The 21,519-nt window shown below is 63.9% G+C and overlaps 2 protein-coding genes across 6 annotated transcripts in view; both read right to left on the bottom strand.

Annotated features, from left to right (window-relative positions):
- Positions 1-1,539: 1,539 nt before the first annotated feature.
- On the bottom strand, positions 1,540-14,673 carry CCDC27 (coiled-coil domain containing 27). The gene is made up of 13 exons (XM_090271430.1): positions 14,584-14,673; positions 13,150-13,341; positions 12,589-12,721; positions 11,933-12,037; positions 11,474-11,584; positions 10,859-11,016; positions 8,202-8,381; positions 6,214-6,553; positions 5,867-5,997; positions 3,779-3,856; positions 3,320-3,532; positions 2,436-2,540; positions 1,540-1,683 (listed from the first exon to the last, which is right to left on the bottom strand). The coding sequence occupies exons 1-13, from the start codon at positions 14,671-14,673 to the stop codon at positions 1,555-1,557; spliced, it is 1,965 nt and encodes a 654-aa protein (XP_090127556.1). The 3' UTR covers positions 1,540-1,554.
- Positions 14,674-16,606: 1,933 nt separating this feature from the next.
- The window catches only part of TP73 (tumor protein p73), a 39,542-nt gene continuing 34,629 nt past the window's right edge, over positions 16,607-21,519 (bottom strand). For all 5 annotated transcript variants that reach the window (XM_090268481.1, XM_090268482.1, XM_090268484.1 and 2 more), the window contains 7 exons: positions 21,338-21,480; positions 20,956-21,044; positions 20,156-20,283; positions 19,628-19,776; positions 19,331-19,469; positions 18,878-18,971; positions 16,607-17,636 (listed from right to left, as the gene is read on the bottom strand). In XM_090268481.1, coding sequence (XP_090124607.1) covers positions 17,295-17,636; positions 18,878-18,971; positions 19,331-19,469; positions 19,628-19,776; positions 20,156-20,283; positions 20,956-21,044; positions 21,338-21,480 — 1,084 coding nt within the window. In that variant the 3' untranslated portion in view covers positions 16,607-17,294. The remainder of the gene's footprint in view (positions 17,637-18,877; positions 18,972-19,330; positions 19,470-19,627; positions 19,777-20,155; positions 20,284-20,955; positions 21,045-21,337; positions 21,481-21,519) is intronic.

Genomic DNA, 21,519 nt, shown 5'->3' with positions numbered 1-21,519 from the left:
CTGGTTGGACAAAGCCACCAGCACGTGGGGACGTGCCTGGAGCTGGGCTCCTGCGGCCTCACCGGCTCACTCACCCTCTGTCCACCCCGACACGGTGGTCGCCCTGTGTCCCAGAAGCCTGGGGCTGTGCTGCCCAGCAGGGACACCTGCCAGGCCCTGGGAGCCTCAGGGTGCCACCACTTCCTGGGAGCCTTGAGGTCAGGGGCTCCACAGACCTTGGACTCCTTCACCCCCAAAGCACCTCTGAGGAGCCCACAACTTACAATGGGAGAATCCAGGCCGGGGGACTGGGCTGTCGAAGCCTCGGGGGCCCCAGCAGATGGTCAGAACCCGGCTGGCGGGCCTCGCCTCCTCCCAGCCTGCAGGCTGGCCTCTGGGTGCCCCCGATGGTCCGACCTTGAAAAAGCAGAAAAGAAAGAAAAGGTGAAGGAAGAGAAGCGGCCCCGCTGGGAGTCGGGAAAGAAACGGGCCCCTAAGGTGTCTCCAAACGGCTCGCACCTGGTCACCCCTTGCGGGTCAGGCCCGGGGATCCGTAGGACGGGGACAGCCCACTGTCCCCGGCCCAGACCCCCACCTTGCCAACCCCAGGGGCCCAGGCAGGCGGCTGGCAGGCCAGGGAGGCTGCAGCCTTGGAGGGCCGGGGGCGGCCGCAGCCGAGGCCACTCCTACCCGCCCCCGCGCCCCCAGCCCTCGGGTCCAGGAGGAGGCCGAACGCCGTCCCGCGTCTCACCTGGCGCTGACCTGTCCGGGTCGCGGCGGGGCGCCCGCAGCGTGGGCGGCTCGAGGCTTCCGAAGTGAGAACGGGACTGGGGAGGGCCGGGGCCGGTCTGGAGTGGGGAGCCGGTGGCGGAGATCCAGGCTGGGCAGGGCCCTGGGGGCAGGGCCGTGCCCGGGGGCGGAGCGGGGGCGGGGCGCGCGGGGGTGCGGGCGCTGCTCCCCAGGACTCAGACGCGGCAGGATCTTCGGCGACCCCTCCCCACTGTTGCGGCCACGCGCGGGCGCCCGGCCTTCCCGACCCGGCCGGGAAGAGTACGAGCTCAGAGAGGGGCTCTGGGAGCCTCGGAGGCGCCTGGGTGTGAACGGAAAGGCCGGGCGCTGCGCCGGGGCTGCTGGTGGGCGGGGGCGCGGAGCAGAGAAAGGCGCCCGCCGGCCTCCCGCGCGCGGCACGTGCTCCTGTGCCCGGCCCTCGGGGCACCACCCAGGCGTGCCCGCCCCCCCCCTCCGGGTTTCGTCGCGGGAGCCCCGTGGGACTGCCGTGGCCGTCCCCGCCCACCGTCCTCCGAAGGCATGTCGCAGGGGCGCGAGGACCCGCGGGTGGGCCTCCTAACCCCGGGGCCGCGGGAGGGGACCCTGCTCGGGGCGGGGAAGAGGGGGTCCCCCCAGGATGGAGCCAGCGGTGCGGGCGGAAGTCACTGTAGCCCAGGCCTTCCCGCCCCCACCGCATGGGAGTCCCCGGGGAGGAGACGGGGACAGTGTGGCCGACAACAGGGTTTAATTCTGAACCAGAACGCAGGGCCGGCTGTTTCCGGGCGTCCTGGCCGCGCTGGGCGGGGCCTACTTGGGGGCGACCAGCCTCCTGGACTTGCTGGGGGAGGTGAAGAACTCCGACTGCTGCAGGGGGGGCACTTTGACCCCCTTCTGCTTCAGCTGGTTGTAGAAGTCCGTCCTCTCCGCGATAACCCTCTGGAAAGGAAGGCGGCCGCTGCCCAGGGCGCACCGCCCCCGGGACCCCGCGCTCCCCGGGATGGGTGGCCCCCGCAGCCTCGCTCTGTGGGGAACGCTGAGTGTGTGTGTTGGGGGGTGGGGGGCTCTGGTCTGTAGCGTTTGCCGATGCTGTGCTGAGAACGCCTCTGCGGGCAGCAGCTGAGCCCTGAAGCCGGTGCTAAGTCCGCAGTGACTGTGAGGCCTCTGGGGCCTCGGGTCTGTCTCTCGGGTCCTCCCCATGGCTTCTCGCCAAAGGCCAGGTGGCAGTGACCACCGCTGGCCCCACTCCTGCCCCTGAGTCCTCTGCTTGGGGTCAGTGAGGAGCTGGCGTGGGCCGGGGCCTCGGAAGGGGTTCCGTGCCAGGATCTGGGCCCAGCAGGTGCTGAGAGGCACCCACAGGGGGCTGAGGTGGGCACGGCTGGGGACAGGCTCCAGTCTCAAGACGCTGTCTGAGAACCCCCCTCCCCAACACCCCCCGAGGGTTTGCTCCCACCAGTCACTCAGGGCCCAGCAGCCTGGCCCCTGCAGCCCGTGACACCACCCCCCTTGGGAGATCTGATCCCCTTCTGCCTCAGCACAGAAAGGACAGTCCGGGGGTCACCGCACAGGGACACTGCCAGGACCCGCAGGGACATCCCCAGCTCCACCCAGGCCTCGCCGCCTGCCCCAGGCTGCAGAGGTGTGTGTGGCCCAAGGACCTGGGGACCGGAGGCAGCGAGTGCCGGCCACACCTGCAAGGCTTCCAGGATGTCACTGTCAGAGATCTCGGTGGCCAAGGACTTGATCCCTGAGGTGCTAAAGGCGGCCTGGAGGATCTTGCCCCTCAGTCTTTCCAGCTGCGAGTAAACAGGGAAGGCTGCGCTGGCCCGGGGGGTGGGAGGGAGGCAGGCCGCCGCGTCCCCTGGCTGTGGAGGGGTCCCCAGCGCCTGGCCCCGGGCTCACAGGAGGTGGGAAGAGGCCTCCTCCTCACCTCCCGGCTTTGGGAACCAGGGAGGGACGGCAGAGGGTCCCCACCTGGCTGCGAGCTAGAAGGGGCCACTTCAAAACCCAGACCAGGGTCGGGGTGTGGGCGCCTAACGCCGTGGACTCTCTACCTCAGCAACTTTTTAAAGTGAAAAGGTAAGACTTGAACGTGGTTTTAAAAAATAAACAGCCCCGGCTGCTGTGGCTCAGTGGACTGAGCGCCGGCCTGCAAAGCAAAGGGTCGCCAGTTCGATTCCCGGTCAGGGCACATGCCTGGGCTGCAGGCCAGGTCCCCAGTTGGGGGCACAAGAGGCAACCACACATGGATGTTTCTCTCCCTCTCTTTCTCCCTCCCTTCCCCTCTCTCTAGAAATAAATGAATAAAATCTTTTTTAAAATATAAAAAATAAACATAAAATCTCAAAGCAACCCCCAGGCCACCCTCTGTTCCCCCAAGGAGCTTTGGGCGCTGTCTCCTGACCCCAGGGAGACCCTCCCTGACCCAGCTGGTGCCCTGCCCGCTCCACCAGCCCCCGCTCTGGGCGGTTAAGGAAACCCCTGGTGGTCTGGGCTGGACTCGGGGTGGGCAGGGGCTCCGGAGCTCGGGGCTGCCCGCTGCTGGCCGGCCGGGGCCCTCGGGGGAGGCGCGAACCCGGGCCTGTGCTTCCTCCAGGGCCACGAGCGCCTGCTGCTCCGCCTGCTGCACCGCCTCCATCTTGCTCTGCGTCTCTTCCCACAGCCGCTTCCACCGCTGCAGGTGGTTCTGGCCCTGGTTCACCTCGGCCTGCAGCTGGCTGACCTTGGCGTTGGACTCGGAGAGGGTGTGTTCCCGCTCCCTGAGTTCGCGCTCCAGCTCCCACACTTGCTGGGGGCGGAGCGGGGGCCACAGGGGAGTAGGCCGACCTGTCCCCACCCCACCTCTCCCCGCCCCGAAGACGGCCAACCCCCTCCGAGCTCCTCAAGTCAAATCGGAACCCAGCGGCGACAGCACAGGGCCTTGGTGAGGCCTCGCTCCCCCGAGCTGGTCAAACAGGGTGCTGCCTAAAGTGAGTGGCCCCCTACCCTGCCCTGAGGTGTTGGCCAGCTTCCGGCTAACTGCCCCCACGGTCACCTGTCGGAGGAGGAGGTTGTCCTTCTCGATGAGACCCATCATCTCTTCCCGCTTCTTTTCTTCCCGGAGGTTGGAGAACTGAAAGGCAGAGGCACGGGGGTGGCTCAGGGGACCCCAGGCAAGGTCACAGATGGGGCACGGGCACAGATGGGATGCAGCGTCTGCCCCCTCCTGCCCTGAGCAGTGTTTCTGACGAGGATGGAGGAGGAGAAGGAGTGCCAAACACCGGGGCGCTGGAAAGCGGGGCTCAGGTCCCTACAGTGGCAGTGAGGAGCTGAGAACAAGCCCTTCCCACTCTGCAGCCCCTGAAGCCTCAGACTTGGGCCTGGAGGCCCACAGGAGAAGCTCAGAGGGGTGAAGGCTCAGGCACATCCCCAGCTTGCACTGCCGGAAGCCCACCCCTTTCCCACCCGCCCGGGCCTGGAGGTCGGGGGGCTCATGGGGGTGTCTGGCCTGGGAGATGCAGACTTGGTTGAGGGTGGAGACCCCAGATCTCAGACGGGGGATACAGGTGCTGGAGGTGAAAGCCACACCCTCCTCCCCTACTGGGGGCCCAGATCACAGGCAGTGAGGCCTTCACGTCCAGGCAAGAAATTCTTCCAGTTGCCCAGGTTCCGGGGGAATCGGACCCAACCGAGAGGAAAGACCCACAAATTCTACCTTTGAACTCTTGGTTGCCATGCCACTAGGCACAGAATGGTCACCAGGTGCCCTGACATGGGAGCCAAGTTCCCCCGTGAAGGACAGAGACCAAAACAAACTGGCAACAAGAACTTGCAGGAAATAGCAACAATGCGAGAAGCTAAAACCAGGGATGGTCGCGAACATTCTCGGGTAAAGGAAGAGACTGCAGTGGGAGCAGAAAGTGGGCTTCCGTGGGGGGATGTTCAGAGGACAGACAGAGACCTCGGCCATCACACGTGTTACTGCAAAATCCAAACTTGGGAGGAGGGCTGTGGGTCAGTCAAGGGGGTCTCCTGAAAAGGGGGCAAAGAGATGAAGACGTGAACAGTAGGGGGGAGACCCAGGGAGGAAAAAAGAGGAGCGGAGCAGGAGGTCCGCTGGCCCATGACGGGAGCGCCAGCCGAGGGGCCAGAGAGGAGCGAGGAGGGAAAGAGGCCGCGTAAGCAGGGGAAATTCCAGGACGAGCAGATGGACACCGTTTCCAGGTGGCCTCCAAGGACCCAGGACGGTGAGGGCACAACTTTGTGAGGTTTCAGAACGCCTGGGACAAGGACAGGATCTCACACCTTCCCGGGGAGGAAGAGGCCACCCCACCGAGAAATCACAGGAATGCACAGGAATAAGGGTGACTGTGGGCTTCCCGCCAGCAACCCCAGACCCTGGGACCCAGGAGCAGGGACGTCCCCCTGCAGAGGGAAGGCTTTCCAAACTGGAGTTCTGCATCCATCCAAACTGCTAATGCACGGAAGAAAGACTGGAGACGCGGCATGCCCCCAAACTCACCCCCACCCGTCCTTTCTCAAAAACCACTTCAGGATGTGCTCCAGAGAAAATATGTGTAAATCAAGAGAGACGAAGAGGACACAGCAGTTTTAACATGTGGTTTAGGAGTGGTGACACTGTCTCACAGACATGTGTCAGTTCCACATGTGCTACCAATACTGTCCCCAGGGCGAAGATGCAGAGTCAGCTCACTGACATGGACGGGCTGGTGTTGGGAGGGGCGGGGGCACAGAGGGAAGCGTGACCCCTAATGACAGCGGTTGTCTTGGGAAGGGACAACGGGAAGGAGGCGGGGAGGACACTCCTGCTTGCATGACGAGACCGTGGACCTCTGGTCTCTAAGCTGTGGCGGTAAAAAACTCCTATAAAAATGTGAACTAAAATGCTTAACAAGGAGTGGGCTCGGCCGGGCGGCGACCTCTCTGAGCATGCGTGGGACTCGGGGCCCAAGAGGGGCTTGAGCAGTGGCCGGAAGCCACGAGGCCCAGGGGGCAGGGTGAGTGCTGTGCGGGCCACACCGCCCCCACCCGCTGTGTGGCCCTGGGAGAGCCCCCTCTGCGCCCTGCGCTCAGCGTCTCCAGCGGCGGAGCTGCCGGGGCCCGCGTGAGTGCGGGCGGCCACCTTGTCGCTCATGGCCTGTAACTGATGCTTCCGCCCTCGAAGATCCTGTTGCAGCAGCTCGTTCTCCGCGTTGACCTTCCGCAGCTGGGACTCCTGGTGGTTCACTTGTTGTTGTAAAGACACGCAGGCTCCTGCGTGAGCAGCGGGAAGGGCGCAGGGGTGACGAAGCCCGGAGCGGCCGGGTCACCGCCCAGCTAGAGGGCTCTGGCTCCTGCCCCAGCCGCCCTCCGGCTCTGTCGGCACCCCTGCCCCTCCCGGGGGGCTCCCGAGGAGCAGGGTGGCCCTGGCCGCCCACGGCCCAGCCTGGGGCAGGGCTGGCCCCGCCTCCGCGCCCTGCAGCGCCCTACCTGCTGCCAGGGACAGCCTGGTCCTGGCCACCTCGAGCTCGAACTGGAGCTCCTGGATCACCTGCTCGTACTCCTGCAGCTGGGCCATCAGCTCGTCCTCGAAGTCCTCATCCAGGGAGCAGGTCCTCCGCCTGCTGCCCTCCCAGGCCTCCCGCGCCTCCCTTTCCTCGTCCAGTTCCAGCTCCGCCTGCTCCTCCTCCTCCTCAGCTCCCCCCGCACGCACAGCCTCCGTGGCTCCGCCGTCCGCAGCCCTCTCCGGCTCCCCTTCCAGGCCCCCTTCCTCCTCGCCACCGGCCTGCAGGTCCCTGGCTCTGTCCCTCGTGACATATTCCTCCTGCATCTGGGGATGGGAGGGGACACTGGGCTGTGCTGCCGGGGCAGTGAGGGGTCAGGGGGCACGCTGGCTGCTTGCCCAGACCCTGAAGCTCAGTCTGGGGGCACTGCTAGCGGCCAGCACCCCAGGGTGGCAGTTGGAGTTGCTTCTCTTGGGGGGGGGCTGCCCCACCACCTTCACTTGTTCCCTCACAGGGGGGCTGCGGGCTGCACCTGGGAGCCCCACCAGGTTAGGGCTGCAGGTGGGACCCCATGCCCCCGGAGGGGAGGGGCCCGCCCACACCTGCCTCCAGCGCTGCAGCTCCCGCCTCCCCCACCCCCCACCCCCACCCCCACCCCCGCCTGCCGCAGAGTCTCAGGAACCTCAGTCTGCCCGGCGGCTTCAGCGCAGACTCAGAGGGCTGCTCCTGGAAGAGCCCGCGCGGGCCTCCGGGTTTCATGCTGCTCCCTCGGCCCCCCAGGAGATTCACCTCCACGACCTGTCCCCCAGGAGGACAGCAGCCTCTCTGTGTCAGGAGGTGGGGTCAGTGACCGCAGGCGGCAGCCCCGGGAGCAGAGACCTTGCAGCTCTAAGCAAGGTCATTCGGAGGAGTCGAGGGCCCAGCCCTGGACGCACCCACCCGGCGTGAACATCACACACGCACGCACGCATGCACACACACACACACGCACACACACCCCGCTCTCCGTCCATGCGCAGCTAACTCGCAGCCCTCGGAGGCTGGACACCGCTGCCGGGGCTCCCACACCTGCTGCCCCGCCCGCTGGACACCCCACCACTGGCGTCTGGGCACTTTTCTTCAGAGACATCCGTGGGATTCAGCGATGGTCTGAAGCACTGTCCCCCGACACTCCTGGGCGTCCCCAGCGTAAAATCAGGGGCTGTAGCCTCAGGCATGAAGAACTCGGGTCTTAGAAAGACCAGGGGCTGCTTCCCGGGGCCCCTCCGGACCTGCCTGGTTCAGCCCTCCGCCCACACCACACCTGGGGAGATGCAGCCCCGCCAAGCCCGTCTGACAGGCGAGGACACTGATGTCCCACATCCCACAGAACAGGTCAGGCTGACCCAAGTCGCCGCTGCCCTCGGGACACAGCCATACCGGGTCTGGGGACTCCACCTGCAGAGGCCTTCCCTCCAGGGACGGAGGAGCTGGCCCTCCTCTTATAGGTAAGGAAACTGAGTCCAGAGAGTGCCTCAGCCCGTCCCGGGCAGCGAGCAAGCCGGCGGCAGAGCTCAGGACTAGCTGCCCGGTTCATGGCTCTTCTTCAGAAAAATTTTATGTACTGATTTGGGAGAGAGAGATCGCTTTGTCAGTCCACTTATTTATGCATTTGTGGGTTGATTCTTGTATGTGACCGGGGATCGAACCCACAACCTTGGCATAGCAGGACGACACTCTACCCAGCCAGGGCCAGGGCTGCGTTCTTTTCTTGTATCGTGTGCCCAGCTGCCCTCTTCAGATCCTGACCTGCTGCTCAAAACCCTGGGACCCAGCCCGAGCTCCTGCACTGGCCTGGCAGCCTTCCAGGATGGCCGGGATGGTGTGGGGGGAGGGGTGGTGCTCGGGTCCCGAGGGTCACCGGGAACTGCAGACGCTCTGCAAGCTGAGTCTGCGTTTTTGCCACCCTGGCCGCTGCTCCCACGCTTGGCTCACCTTTGTGCCCAGGAACACGGGTGTCTCGGGGGCTTTGTCTCTGAGGAGGTCTCTCAGCTGCTTCCTCAGGGCCTCTCTCTCCTCCTGCAGCGCCAAGATCTCCTTGTCTTTCTCCCGAACCTGCTCCTCCAGCTTGGAGAGGCGCTTCACTTCCCCCCCCAGTGTGGACAGGCAGTGATCCTGGGCAGAAAGCGGGGCAGCCCCGTGTGCCACACAGCCACATGCGTCCTCACCCCCTGCCACCCGCAGGGCAGCAGCTCTGGGCCCAGGAGGAGCTGACCCGCTCTCCAGGGACCCTGAAGTCCCGAGCCCAAGACGGGTGCTTCTTAAGCCACATTCTACTTAGGGCAGGTCCGAAATCCTTGTCCAGGGAGATTCCCAGCAGCCTCCCCTTCAGCCCAGCCGCAGGCCAGCTGTGCGCTCTGACTGAGGATCCCAGTCTTCTGTGCACCCCCACACCTAACAGTGACTCCCAACGAGGGCTGTCCCAGGGGCCTTTTGCCCCTCAGCCTTCCACGCTCAACATCTCAATGCCCTGGATTCTTCAAAACTAGAGACACAATACAGACAGGATTTTTTTTTGGACACACAGGGAACAGAAAGGCTGTGTCCCTGGCAGATTTGAACTTAGAGAAACTAGAGAATTCTTCAGGCAGAAGGCAGATGGTCCCAGACAGAATTCTGGAAAGAAAGGTAACTAAAAAATCCTCCAATGTTTGGAAATTAAGTGATAAGCTTCGACACAACCCATGAGTCAAAGAAGAAATCACAAAGGAAGTTAGAGAATATTTTAAACTGAAATATAATGAACCATTGGACATGTTAAGACTTGCAGGGTGCAGCTAATGCTGTGACTAAGGACAGATTCATAGCCTTAGAGTGCATCTATAAGAGAAAACAATGAAAAGCAATTATGTAAGTACCCACCTCTAGAATTCAGAAAAAGACCGCAAATGAAACTTAAAGGACAAAGAGGGAAGAGAATAGTCCAGATAAGGGCATGAGTGAATGCCATAGTGAGGGTCACAGGGGGAGGAGAGGATACAGCCCATCTGGCAACATTTTAGCATGTGGAGAACCTGAAGGGTATGTGGAATTACTTGTACTATTCAGTTAGAGAGAAAGATGATCATGCCGTCATCATGTGACTTCACCTGGCTATGGTGACTTGGACATACATGTGTGTCCCGAACCAGACAGGGATGGCTACGAAAAGGCGCTCATTCCTGCCGGAGCTGCTGAGCTTGCTGCAGGCGGCCGTCTGCCGCCAGAGGAGACATGCTTGCCTATGACAGCCCAGAGGAAGGCAGAGCTGGGGAAGGAGAGCGCCCGGCTGCCGTCTGAGCGCCTAGAGGCAGCCGCGCCTGCAGCCCTTCCCCTAGCGGGCTCACCTGTGTGAGCTGAGAATTTCGTTCTCGCTGTTTGGATTAATACAGGACTGCAAAGAGCATCCTTTCACTGTACCTGTGTGGCTCTCCCTAATTACATCGTCAGGGTATGTCCCCAAGTGGGAGTGTTTAGTCAAAGGGTGGCCACACTTTGGAAATTATGCAGCCCGTCGTAACATGGAGAGGCAGAGTTTAGGGGACCCACGTAAAATGGGTGCTCGCAGACCCACACTGTCGGGCCTGGTCAGTGCGCACTGTGGACCCCCCCGCCCCCTGCCACCCACCATTTGTCATTGTCCTTAAATCTTCACTGCCTTAGAAAACCAAAACAGAAGCCGATCCTAAGAAAGGGCTTTGAATAGCGACAAACTTCTAGGGAAACTGATGGAAGAGAGGTGTGAGTTAGCAACACAGCCAGCAGGAGAGACAGCTCCCGCAGGGCCTCCTGCAGGCGTGGGGAGGTTAATAAGAGCCTGTTAGGCACAGGCGTAGGCTAAGGCATCTGAAAAGTGACATGAAATGGACACATTCCTAGAAAAACGTAGCTCGCCCAAACTGCAGCAAAAGGAAAGAGGAAATCTGAGTATCTTAAAAAGAATCACATTTGCTGTTGTAAAATCCAACCCTGTAAGGTACCTCCAGACACGAATTGCTTCAAAGATGAATTCTTCAGAATTGAACAAAGAAATAACTCCAACCCTATGCAAACTCTTTCAGAGAGACAGAAGAGAAAAGAGGGACATGCATCCCGCCTTCTTTTGGTTACAGGTCAGAGTAACTGTGACTCTTTAACTCAAACACAGGGACTCCAGGACAGACGGTGAGGGGGCCGGTCTCCCTCATAAACCCAGGAGAAAACGTGGCGCCACGAGGAAGTGGCCCGTGGGTCAAGCGTTGCCTTTCAAGCCGATCACTACTGTTTCTACCAAAACCTTCTTCCAAGTGGAATGACTGGGCCCAAAGTCGTACAGACAGCTGAAGGTCATGATCATGCTGGGGAGCTGCGTACAAGTTTTGACATCTACTGAGGCTTCAGGTGCCAGCCTCTGGGCTGAGGATGGACAGGGACAGGAGGTTGTAAAGCATCTGATTCGCAGACGCCAAAGGAGGGGCCTGGAGGTCAGTTTAGACCACGTGTGGGCATCCTGTGAGCCCTGATAACGGGGTTCTAGAACAGAGTCTCAGGCGGGGGAAGGGCTGCCCCTCCTGTAGGGGCAGAGCTGGGGCGTCAGGGCGGGGTCTGTACCCAGGACCTGCGCTCGGCGGTACCTTCTCGTGGATGACCGAGATGTACCAAGGTATCCGCTTTCTCAGGTGGCTCAGCCCCAGGACGAGGCTGCCGGCGGCCGGGGTCAGGGACTGGGACCCGCTCCTTTTCCGCAAGTGCTGGAACTCGCAGGCACTCTTACTGAAGGGAAGGAGGGGCCCTGTCCAGAGGCAAGGGCATCAGTTCTTCCTGGCTGAGCAGCCCTGGCATCTTCCTGATACCCCCCTCCCTTCAAGAGCCCCTCAAAAACCCTCCCTCACCCAGCTGGCTCCCCCAGGTCTCCAGGCCACACCCCGCTGTGCACCCCACCCCCACCAGGCCCAGCTGCCTCCGAGCCCCGTGCACAGGTGGCCCTGGTCCTGCTGGGGTGGCCCTGGGTCACGGGTCAGTGCATTATCTGCAGGAGCGGTGCCTTTGGGTCTCTCGGCTCAGGGAGGGGTGCACCCCAGGGCCCATGCATAACAGACGCGGGGCCAGGCAGGTAGTCCCGGGAAGGGGGTTCCGTGGAGCAGGAGCAAGTAGCCCTGTGGGCAGGGGCCCTGGCAGGTGCAGGCAGAGGCCCTCGGCGCTTGGGTGCCAAGGAGGGGACCCCAGTGGGTGGCGGGCACTGCGCTCACCATCCACCCGCACGTCGGAGCCCTGCTGGCTGGAGAGGGCATCCTTGGTGGTCTTCCAGGCCTCGGAGCCCAGGCCCAGCCCCTCGGGCAAAGCGGCAGTGGACGCTGAGCCTGCAGGAGGTTAGCGATGCCGGTGGAAGACGGGCTGTGCCTTCCCAAGCCCTCCGGGGCAGGTGTTTTCATTCCTGTCCCCATTTTCAAACATCAGGTAGGACTTCCGCAGTGGCCACAGGGGACGGAGCCCGGGAGTCAACGCATAGGTGGCCGGGACCATTACCGCCCACTAGCGTGACCCCCGAAACACACTGGGTGCAATTTAACTTCTGCAATCAACGCATGCCCACCGGGGAAGGACACACCCCGGGTTCCCTTCTGTAGAAACGGCTCCTCCTCAAAGCTTCAGAGCAGCCCCGAGCGCAGGGGCTGAGCCCCGGGAGCCTTTGAGGGCACAGACCTGACGTCCAGGACGCGGCCCCTCAGCCCCTCCCAGAGACCTGCCCACAGCCATGATGCTGGAGAGCTGGCCGCTCTCTGAGGCCTGGTCCTCAGGGCCCAGCTCCGAGCCTGGGGGCGGGGCGGGGGGTCCTGGCTGAGACACGCACACAGGACCCCGGTGCCGCCTGAGGCTGCCGCCGTTTTCATCGCCATCCCTCAGGAGAGTGTCGTGTGTGGGCAATGGGGCCCGGGGTCCGGGGTGGCGCCTGGCCTGACCAGTGCTCTGGCCACACTGCGTGTCTCTGCCCGACTGCCCTCCACGAGGCTCAGAGCTCGTGGCTCCTGGCAAGGCCACCTGCAGTCCCGATCCCTCAGCGGTGCATTTCACAAGGGTTGGCTCGTAATGAGCTATCTTCGACCCTATGGACCGCCTTCCTGAAGCTTCCAGAACCTTCCACCTCTCTCCCACCCCCAACCCTACTGAGTCCCAGGGAAAGGAGACACCATGAAGCAAGAGGCATGGTTAGTAGAGGGGGACAGGCGCCCCCCCCACCCCCACCCCCTCTGTTCCACGCGCAGTGATGGATGCAGTGATCCCAGAAGCAGGCTGACTTCCAGGAAGGCCCCACCCCCCATAGGGCGGGAGGTGGTTTTCTGGGGGGCCGGGCTGGCGCTCTCACCACAAATGGACATGGACGTGGCCCGGGAGCAGAACTGGGGGCCGCCGGGACGCCCGAGAAACAACCTCCACAGCTCCTCCGCTCCTGACACGAAGCTCCTGTCCTCGCGGCTGCCGTCCTGCGTGGACACACTCTGGAGCCGCGGGAGAAAGAAGACAGTCACGGAGAGAAAAGACGGGGCGCAGCCAGGGCCTGGTCGCCTGTGCCCATGGCAGAGGTCGGGCCCCTCCCCCGCAGACGGCAAGCTCGCGGACAGCCATGCGGCCCGGACCCAGCTCTAGAACCTCAGCGGCCGAGCCCAGGGTGGCCTTCCATTTAGAGAGCCCCCGGGGCTCCCCAGTCTCCCCCAGCACACTGCAGATGCACGGGCACTGGGCGCTCCCCTCCCACACCCTCTTCCCCACTTCACCCCTTTTCAAGACCCCCCTAAGGAAGGCTCAGGCAAACACTGCATCTCCTCTCCACCACCGAGACTTACTTGGGGGGCTCCCCCGGTGCCCCTCCGCCGGGCCTTTCTCGGCTGGGGGGAGCAGGTCCTCTCCAATTCCCCCCACCCCGTACCTTCCTCCTGTGGTGCCAGCTGACGGCCTGAGCCGACGTGCTGAGGGCGCGCTGGTTTGGACGAAGCTCCCTTTCGGGCACTGGGCAGTCCCGGCCACCCATGCTCCGGAGGACCATCAGTCCCTTCTCCATCAAGTAGGGCAGGAAACGCGGCCCGTGGGGCCCGCTGGCCCCCAGAGGCAGTATCAGGAGCTGGGACAGAGGAACAGCTTTGCCACTTAAGTGACAGCTTAGCAGACGGCGCCTGCGGGCGTGGAGGGGACGTGGCCTCAGTGGGGGCCCAGGCCAGGATCAGACCGCTTCCCAAGCTCCGCATCCTAGGGGTGCTGGGAGCTGTGGACGGCATCACAGAGGTCTCCATGGAAACACAGCAGGACGTCCATCTTGATTTCCTGAGACTTGTCTTAGTTTTCTACGGGGCAGGGGCCCCAGAAGCTGCTTCCATGGGACTCAGGAAGGTCCCAGCACAGAGACGGGGCCCGAGGCAGTGCTGGCCATTCTCCTGGCTTTTTTCTCTTTTTTCCCCACCATCAGTATTTCACCTTCTCTAAAACCTGACCCTGGGTCAGTGGCTCTGATAGGGAAATTAGATGTCCTCGGTGAAAACCCACAATTTAGAGGCATTTTTCTTTTTTTAAGATTTTATTTATTCATTTTTAGAGATGCGGGAAGGGAGAAAGAAAGAGAGGGAGAGAAACATCCATGTGTGGTTGCCTCTTGCATGCCCCCAACCGGGGACCAGACCTGCCGCCCAGGCCTGCGCCCTGACTGGGAATCGAACCGGTGACCCTTTGCTTCGCAGGCCGGCGCTCAATCCACTGAGCCACCCAGCCAGTGTTCTTAGGGTCCCTGTTTTTGGACTGGACATGGAGGTGTCTTTCTAGCTCAACATCCATGTCCTTGACTTCTGCCCCGTTCTGAGGTGTTGGCACGTTTGTGATGTGGGTTCCTGTCACCGTGACGGGGGCACGTCTGGCTCAGCCCTCTGAGGTGGGTTCCAGGGACAGGTGGCAGCTCTGGGGACGGGCGAGCGCAGGTTTGGCATGGAGGAGAGTGTGAGTGATGGAGGCTGGGGCCCCGCCCAGCGCTCCCCGCCTCAGCCAGTACCCAAGGGACGTGGGCTCAGCTTCGGTCTGAGACTAAAAAGCCCCGGCCCCCTGCACTTAAACGGACTTTGAGAGCCCAGTGTTTGCTGGGGCACGGCCCGTCCTTACGCACAGCGCCGCAGGCCAGGAATGGGAGACGGAGAGAAGCTGCGGGAGCCGCCGGGCCCCACCCCCGAGCCGGGCAGGCACGCGCTCCCCGCCCCCGCCAGCTTTCCTGAGTGGCGTGGGCTTTGCACTCTCCACAGAGGCCGCGCGGGGCCTTCCTAGGGGGCCTGGTGGGCTTGGAAGGGTCATGGGCCTGAACCCCAAGAGGCCTGGATGGCCTCACCAAGGCCAAGGTCAGTCCCGGGAGGTCAGCCGGCTTTGCTTGGACAGGGCGACCCTCGCCCACTGCAGGGGAGGGGGTGTCGGGGTTCATCGCATCACTGAAGATGGGAGCACAAGTGGGGTGACCCAGGCCGGTGGGGGCTGCGGCCTCCCTCACCTATTAGGGGCCAAAGCCGCCTTCGTGTCTGATTGACTCAGAGGGGACAGTCACTGGGACACGTGCTTTATTACGTTACAAGAACGAAAATCCCCACCAAAACACAGCTAAGAAATACCACGTTTCCCCAAGAGGACGTTACCCGATAGCTGGTAGACACCCCGTAACGCGGCCTGAAGAAGCACATCAGTGACACGTGTGTTTTCTCCAACCTTGAAGCATTGAAGGGCCTTAACCAGCTCACAGGGAAGCAGGTGTTTGCGTGACATGTTCTAAGACGAGGTTCACGAGGGCCCGGACCCGTGCCTGCTGGGGACCTGGGTGGCTGATGGGAGTGATGGCTTCTCAGCAGCGCAGCCCCGGGCCGAGTTGGGACCCAGTCGAAGCCCATCATGAGCGGCGGGGGAGGGGGCCTCAAGAATTGGGTCGGTGACAGAAACCTTCGTGGCGTGGGCCAGGACATGTGTTTGACTGGCTGTCAGCGGGCAGGCGCTCTCGCAGCCCAGTGAGCCATGTCCCTCCCGCCTCTCCGCAGCCGGGAAGCCTCCTGTGCCTCAGTGTCCTCACGTGTGAAAGGGCAGAAACAGGTGCCCTGGGCCCTGAGTGCGAGGGGGGGAGATGCTGCACCCAGACCACAGGAGCCTGGAGCCTGAGTCTTCAGTTGGGACCATGACCTTCAGGTGTGGGGAGACAGCACACACACACACACACACACACACACACACACACACACACACACCCCGCTGGGCACTTGCGACTACCCTGAGGCGCTCCGAGCTCTGGCAGCCCTGGGCTCAGGCCCCAGCCCCCAGCGGCCGCACAAGGACGCTGCTTTTAAACAAGCAGGTGGGGACATTGGCGGTCCCGACTTCCTGTGATGGAGTCCCGGTCTGCAGGCGACCCTGACAGAGGTAGCTCTGGCCCAGGTCACTCCAGTCAGGACAGTTTTGAGCCCTGGAGGTCTCCCTTCCCCCATCAACCCCTCGTATCCCCCACAGCAGCCTTCCCAAGAGCCCGGAAATCTAACAGATTGGCGGAACATCCACTCTCCCTTCAACAGGGGGCAGCTGGGGCTCAGCGCATGCGCCCACCTGCTGCGTCCCGAGCTCACCTGAAGCTCCCGCCCCGCCCCCCCAGCTCCAAACAAGGGCCACGGCTGGGGGCTGGGGGGTTTACTGCAAAGGACAAACCCCAAGGGTGCTCCGGGCCCTTTGTCAACCTTCCCTGGCCTGGGGGCCTTCCCTGCTTCTGGGGTGACAGAGAAGAATCAATACACAGGGGCACCAGCAAAGGGACAGTCGGGCTGATTGGAAAGCACCAGGTGGCCCGTCCCAGGGCGGCGTCTCAGTGTGTGCACTGGTCAGGGTCCCTAGAACGGGGTGGGGAGGGGGGGTTGCCTTCATCCCCACACCCAGCTCTCTGTGGTCTTGTTTCCTGCCTGCAGCTGGCTCCCGATGGCCCACCAGGCAGGCGAGCAGCTGTCCCTGCCAGCTGCTCATAGAGGACCAGAGCCCTCCCCCGCCTCAGTGCAGCCCTGTGGGGATGGAGGGCCTCTCCCAGCGCAGAGCCCCGCTCCGAGGCCCAGGAGTGGGCCTTCCTGCCCATGGGTCCCTCCACCGGGAGGGGCTCTCCCGTGGCTCCTGCCCCCAACTTACAAGGGTCACCAAGGGGACAGGAGGGTTTCCCCAGCCCAACCCAGAGCCCTCCCACGATGGCCTGGGGGTTTCACCCCCACCCTGCCACACCAGCACCCCACCTGGTTGCCCCTCAGCTTTCTTAGCCCAGCTGGTTACCGTAGACCTGGGGCACCCCCTAGGTTGAATCCTGAAGGGAATGTTTAAAAAAAAAAAAAAGCTGACCCACCATGTAGAAAAGGGTATCATTTTATCAAATATGGACAATTTCCTGTAGTTTGAGGAGCGCGCCTTCCCTGTCTGCTGAGACGGTCACCGCGGAGGGGCGACCGGCCGGTGGTGCTGGCAGGGGCCTTGGCTGGTGGCCACTGCCCAGAAGGCCCCCAGGAGGGACTGGGAACTTGGCAATACCCTCCTCCCAGTCTCCTCCAAGTCCAGGAGCTGGGGGGCAGCTGCCCTGGGGTTTGACCTAGCAGTCAAGGGTGCGAGGGATGGGCCGGCCCTCAAGTCCAGCCCAGGGACCAGCCGTGGACGCAGCCAGGCGGGAGCACTGACCGAAAAAGAAATGTTCCAGACCAGTCCCCAGGCCGCCCGCTGCCACCCAGATCAGAAGACGTCGGAGAACACTATTTGGCAGGCCACCAGCGAGGCCAGGCCGTCCTTGTATTTCCCAGGCCCCCGCCTGGGAGCAGCGCGTCCTCAGGGAAGATGGGGCACGGAGGGGGGAGCCCGGCTGGTCACCGCGCGCTGGCCGTGCGCGCACCGTCCGCGCGGCCTCCCCGGGCGCCAGGTGGGACTTGGCCTCGCCCCGGGAGCGGCCCCGGGGCTGTTTCTGACCAGAAGGAAGAGGCGCAGCCGGGCTCCTCGGCTCCAGCCCGCAGGTGCCCGCGCGCAGCGCTCGGTCCGTGCGCCCTCCCGCCGTCAGTTGGCCTCCCCCTCCGAGAACTCCTCCTTGATGGACTGTCTCCGGGACTTGCAGTCCGGCAGGTCGAAGCCGAAGTCCGCCCACTCGTCGGGGCCCGCGCCCGCGCCGCCGGGGCCGCCGCGGTTGGGGATGGTGATGGTGTGGCGCACGCGGAAGTGCACGGCCTCCATGACGCGCTGCCGCTGCAGCTCCCCCGAGCTGCCGATGGAGATGGTGGCCGCGTTGCTGCTGGAGCGGATCAGCTGCTGCGCGCCGCAGTCGTGGCCCTGCTTCAGGTCCTGCAGGCCCCGCCAGATGGTCATGCGGTACTGGTCCGGGATCTTCAGGGCCCCGAGGTCCTGCGGGGGGCGGGGCGCCAGCCGCGTTAGAGGCGGAGCCGCAGGCCCCGCCCCTACCCCCCACCGCGGGCCTCCGCCCGGGGACCCCGCCCCCCCCCCCCCCCGCCTCCGCCCCCCGCGGAGCCCCCAGGACTAGTAAGGACGCCAGCGACCCCTGGTGTGCGGGGCCACGGTCCGTCCTGGACCTTAATGGCGGGGGCAGTAAGTAGAGCACTGGAGAGGCCTATGGGGTGGAGAGTCTGCACCCACCCTGAGCAGAGGCTCTGGGCACAGCCGCTTTGGTGGCACTGACAGAGGCTAAGAAGTGACCTGTGTGTGTGCGGTCACTCCCGGGACCCGTCCACAGTCACGGCGACCGGTGGAGCCCCTTCACACCCAGCTCTGGGGGACCGCCTGCCTCCCAGCCCTTTGAGGCCGGAGCTGATGACCCACCCGGGTCCTATCCCCATGCCCCGTCCCCGACACACCCCAGGCGCGCACACCACGCTGCTGAGGCGAGCCCAGTGGTGGTCACAGGGACGTTAGCGGACACACAGACACTGACCGGCCACCCTCCGAGCAAATGGCCCCGTTGCCTCTGACAACCTTCAAGTCCGGCCTGTGGCTCTGGGCTGGGAGCAGGCACTGCGGGGGGCTCCGTGCCCCCAAGCCAGACCCCCGCCGGGACCCGGGCTGCAGACGTGTCCCCTGGGCCCTCCGCCTGCCTGTGCCACCTCAGGCTGACAGCACCTTCTGGCGCCGGACGCCCCTGAGCAGGTCCAGCCCTCACGCAGCCTCGCCCGCGCTGGCGCCAGGACGCTCACACCCGCGGCCTTCAGTCCCCTGCCCTTCCGGAGCTGGTGTGTGAGCGGCGCTGAACTAGACCAGCTCCAAGGCCCTCTGGCCCCTGCCTTCCGAAGCTCTGTGTGCCTTAGAGCCAGCCCGTCCCCCCAAATCAAAGACAGCCGGGCCACTGGGGCCACAGAGCATGGGGCCAGTCCTGCGGCCTGCAGCCAGGGCAGCACCCCACCCAGCCCACCGCCTGCACAGCTGGACTTGCCTGCGTTCAGGAGGGGACTTCAGGACAGAAGCCAGAGGTGAGGATCGGGAGTGGGCTCAGGAAGAAGGGTTTCCCGTATTTCACAGCCCCCTCCTCAAACTCTGAGAACAGGAACCAGCTAGGGCACCCCCCCAGCAAGAGGGGAGAGCGCTCTGCCTTGCAGGCTGGGAGCAGGTGGGCAGGGTCGGGGTGGGAACGGTACCTCCATTGTCAGGTTCTGCAGGTGGTAAATGCTCTGCAACCCTTGGGAGGTGAAATGCTCAATGCAGTTGGGACACCCCAGTCCTGTTAAAAAGCTGCAGAGAGAATTCACGAAATGACAGCGTTCACTTCTAAAAAACAGCCGTGCGGCCTGGCTGGGCGGGTGCTTCATCCTGAAGGGCGACCCCTGGCCACCCCTGCCCATGTGGCCACAGCGTCACGGAGGGGCTCACCGGGTGCAGCCTCCAAGGAGCCCCTGGCTTTTTGTGTCCCCCACCTTCCAGCACCGGGTGGACACCCACTCCCCATGCTCTTTGCCTCTCTTAGTTCCCCGGGTGGCAGCAGAGTGAGTGACAGAGACACAGGGCGGGCAGGCAGCTTGCAGAGACAGCGCCCAGGCTCGGGCCAGCGGAGGTCAGGGGTCAGGGGCAGGGCCCGGCAGCAGCCCACCTACCTGACCAGGCTGGGGTCGGCGTGGTAGGGGGGCGGGGGCGTGCAGTGCGACCCCGCAACCATGGGCTGGGAGCTGTGGCTGCCGTTCATCTCACCGTTGGCTGGCAGGCTGTGGCCATGGTTGGCCAGTATCCCGGGGCCTGGCAAGAGTCAGGGGGGACAGTCAGAGGCAGAGGGGCCCTCCCTGGCCGTGCCACCTAGGGGGAGGCAGTGGGCAAGAGCCCCACGTGTGCGCCTGGAGCCAAGCCAGGCCTGACGTCGGGCCTCGCCACCCACACCGGCCACCGCTGCAACTCACCGATGGGCCCCAGGTTGGGCCCGGCCGCCGAGCTGTGCGGGGGAGGCTGGCCCACCAGCTGGTTGACCGAGGGCAGCTTGCTGACACCGCTGTGCCCCTTGCTCATGGGCGAGAGGACGGGCCCGTAGGACGGAGGCTGCAGGGGACCCCTGCCCAGACAGCGACAGCGTGAGGTTGAGAGTGTGTCACCTGCATGGATGCCCGTGCCGCAACGGTGGGGACCCTGACCCCCCGCTGAGGTGTCAGAAGCGCCGCCCTCCTCACCCAGCCGCCCTGCCCAGGCCGTGGCCACTGGAGAGGGCGGTGGGGGCACTAGGGCCACTGCTGTCGCCCTCGGTACTGGTGGGTTGGTGTTGCTCTGACCACCCCCTCCTTGCCCTCCACTCAGTAGACATTTAGGGGACCCCTTGGTGGGAGAGAAAATCATAACAATGGTTGTGACCACTGCAGTTAAGGAGGGCTTCCTGGAGGAGGGGACGCCCCATGGGGCCTCACCGCCTGTCCAATAGGGATGGGGGCTGCACTCACGGCCTCTGGAGAAGCTGCTGCTGCTGCTGCTGCCGGTAGGAGTCGACCACCTGCTGGGGCACCAGCTCCATCAGCTCCAGGCTCTCCTTGACCTTCATCAGGATCTCAAAGTTCTCGCGGCCCCGCACCTGCACACAGGGAGGCAGACCTCTGCCCAGGGGCACGTGGGTCCCCTCTCAACCCCAGAGCCCCGGCCCTGGGCTCGTAGCTTCGTGGGCTCCCTGGCACCCCACCGGCCCCTGCTTTCCTCCTTCCCCATTGTGGGTGGGCAGGTGTTCTCTGCCCGTATAATCACGCCCACTCCTTCCTGCCCCTGAACCCCACCCACCTTCCCCTCTCCCCTCCCCAGCACTCAGCACACTCGGGGTTCAGAGGCAAGAAACTCAACAAATAGGGGATTTTAGAACAAGACTCATTTCTTGACTCAAAAATAAAAAGCTCACATAATGGAAGACCAGTCCTAGCCAAGCATGCGGTGGTTTGATCCACCGACTGGAGTGGTCACATCACATGACAGTGGTGTCAGCTTGGGCGACAGTAATGTGGCCTGTCAGACTCCAGAATGTAGGGTTCCCAATGCCCACCCCGTGCCCCGCCCCAGGATCCCCAGCCTCCAACACGCTGCATTCACTCGAAGCTGCCTCGGGCAGAGTCCCCGGCCCCCCTGCCGCAGGGCCCGGCTCCCCCTTTGTGGACCTGCCCCCTGCAGAGCCCGGGGTCTCTGGGGTCAGGCTGTGACAGGAGACTGCTGCCCGCCCCCATCAGTTCCGGCCTGGGCGCTGCAGACCCGGGACGCTCACGTGCATGTAGTACATGTCCTCGTCCCCGTGTCGTCTCTTCTTCACGTTGGTGCCCAGGGCGGGGACGGCAGGGGGGCTCTGCTTGAAGGCTGGAAGGCCAGGCGGGAAAGGCTGCGTGAGCGGCAGGGAGGGAGTGGGACGAGGCAGACACAGCCAACAGGACACCCGCCACACCACGTGAGCCCACGAGACCTGGCTGTCACCCATGCCGGATGGGGCTGGACCCGGGGGTGGCTCACTACCCTGGACAGAGGCTGGCGATGCACCCTGCCAGCACTTCACCCAAGTCCCCGAGGCAGGGCAGGCTCCGTCCTGAGGGGCGGCCGGCGCTAACCCTCTGGGGTGCCCCTCCACGCCGCGCCCTGGCTGCAGCCCTGCTCACCGCGCTTGCTGGCGGCCCCGTTCTTGGCAGTGCTGTCGCTCAGGACCTGCTGCTCGCGGTAGTGGTCCTCGTCGGCTTTGCGGTCTCGGCCGGGACAGGCACAGATGCGGCCCTCGAAGGACCGGCGGCCCAGCACCTGGCCGCTGTCCGGGAAGGTGCGCTTCAGCCCCAGCCCTGCCCAC

The sequence above is a fragment of the Furipterus horrens genome, unplaced genomic scaffold, assembly GCF_987537825.1.
Source record: "Furipterus horrens unplaced genomic scaffold, mFurHor1.1.pri manual_scaffold_3, whole genome shotgun sequence".
Lineage (NCBI taxonomy): Eukaryota > Metazoa > Chordata > Mammalia > Chiroptera > Furipteridae > Furipterus > Furipterus horrens.
The sequence above is the reverse complement of the archived record's forward strand: the minus strand, read 5'-3'. Positions and strand labels throughout refer to the sequence as shown.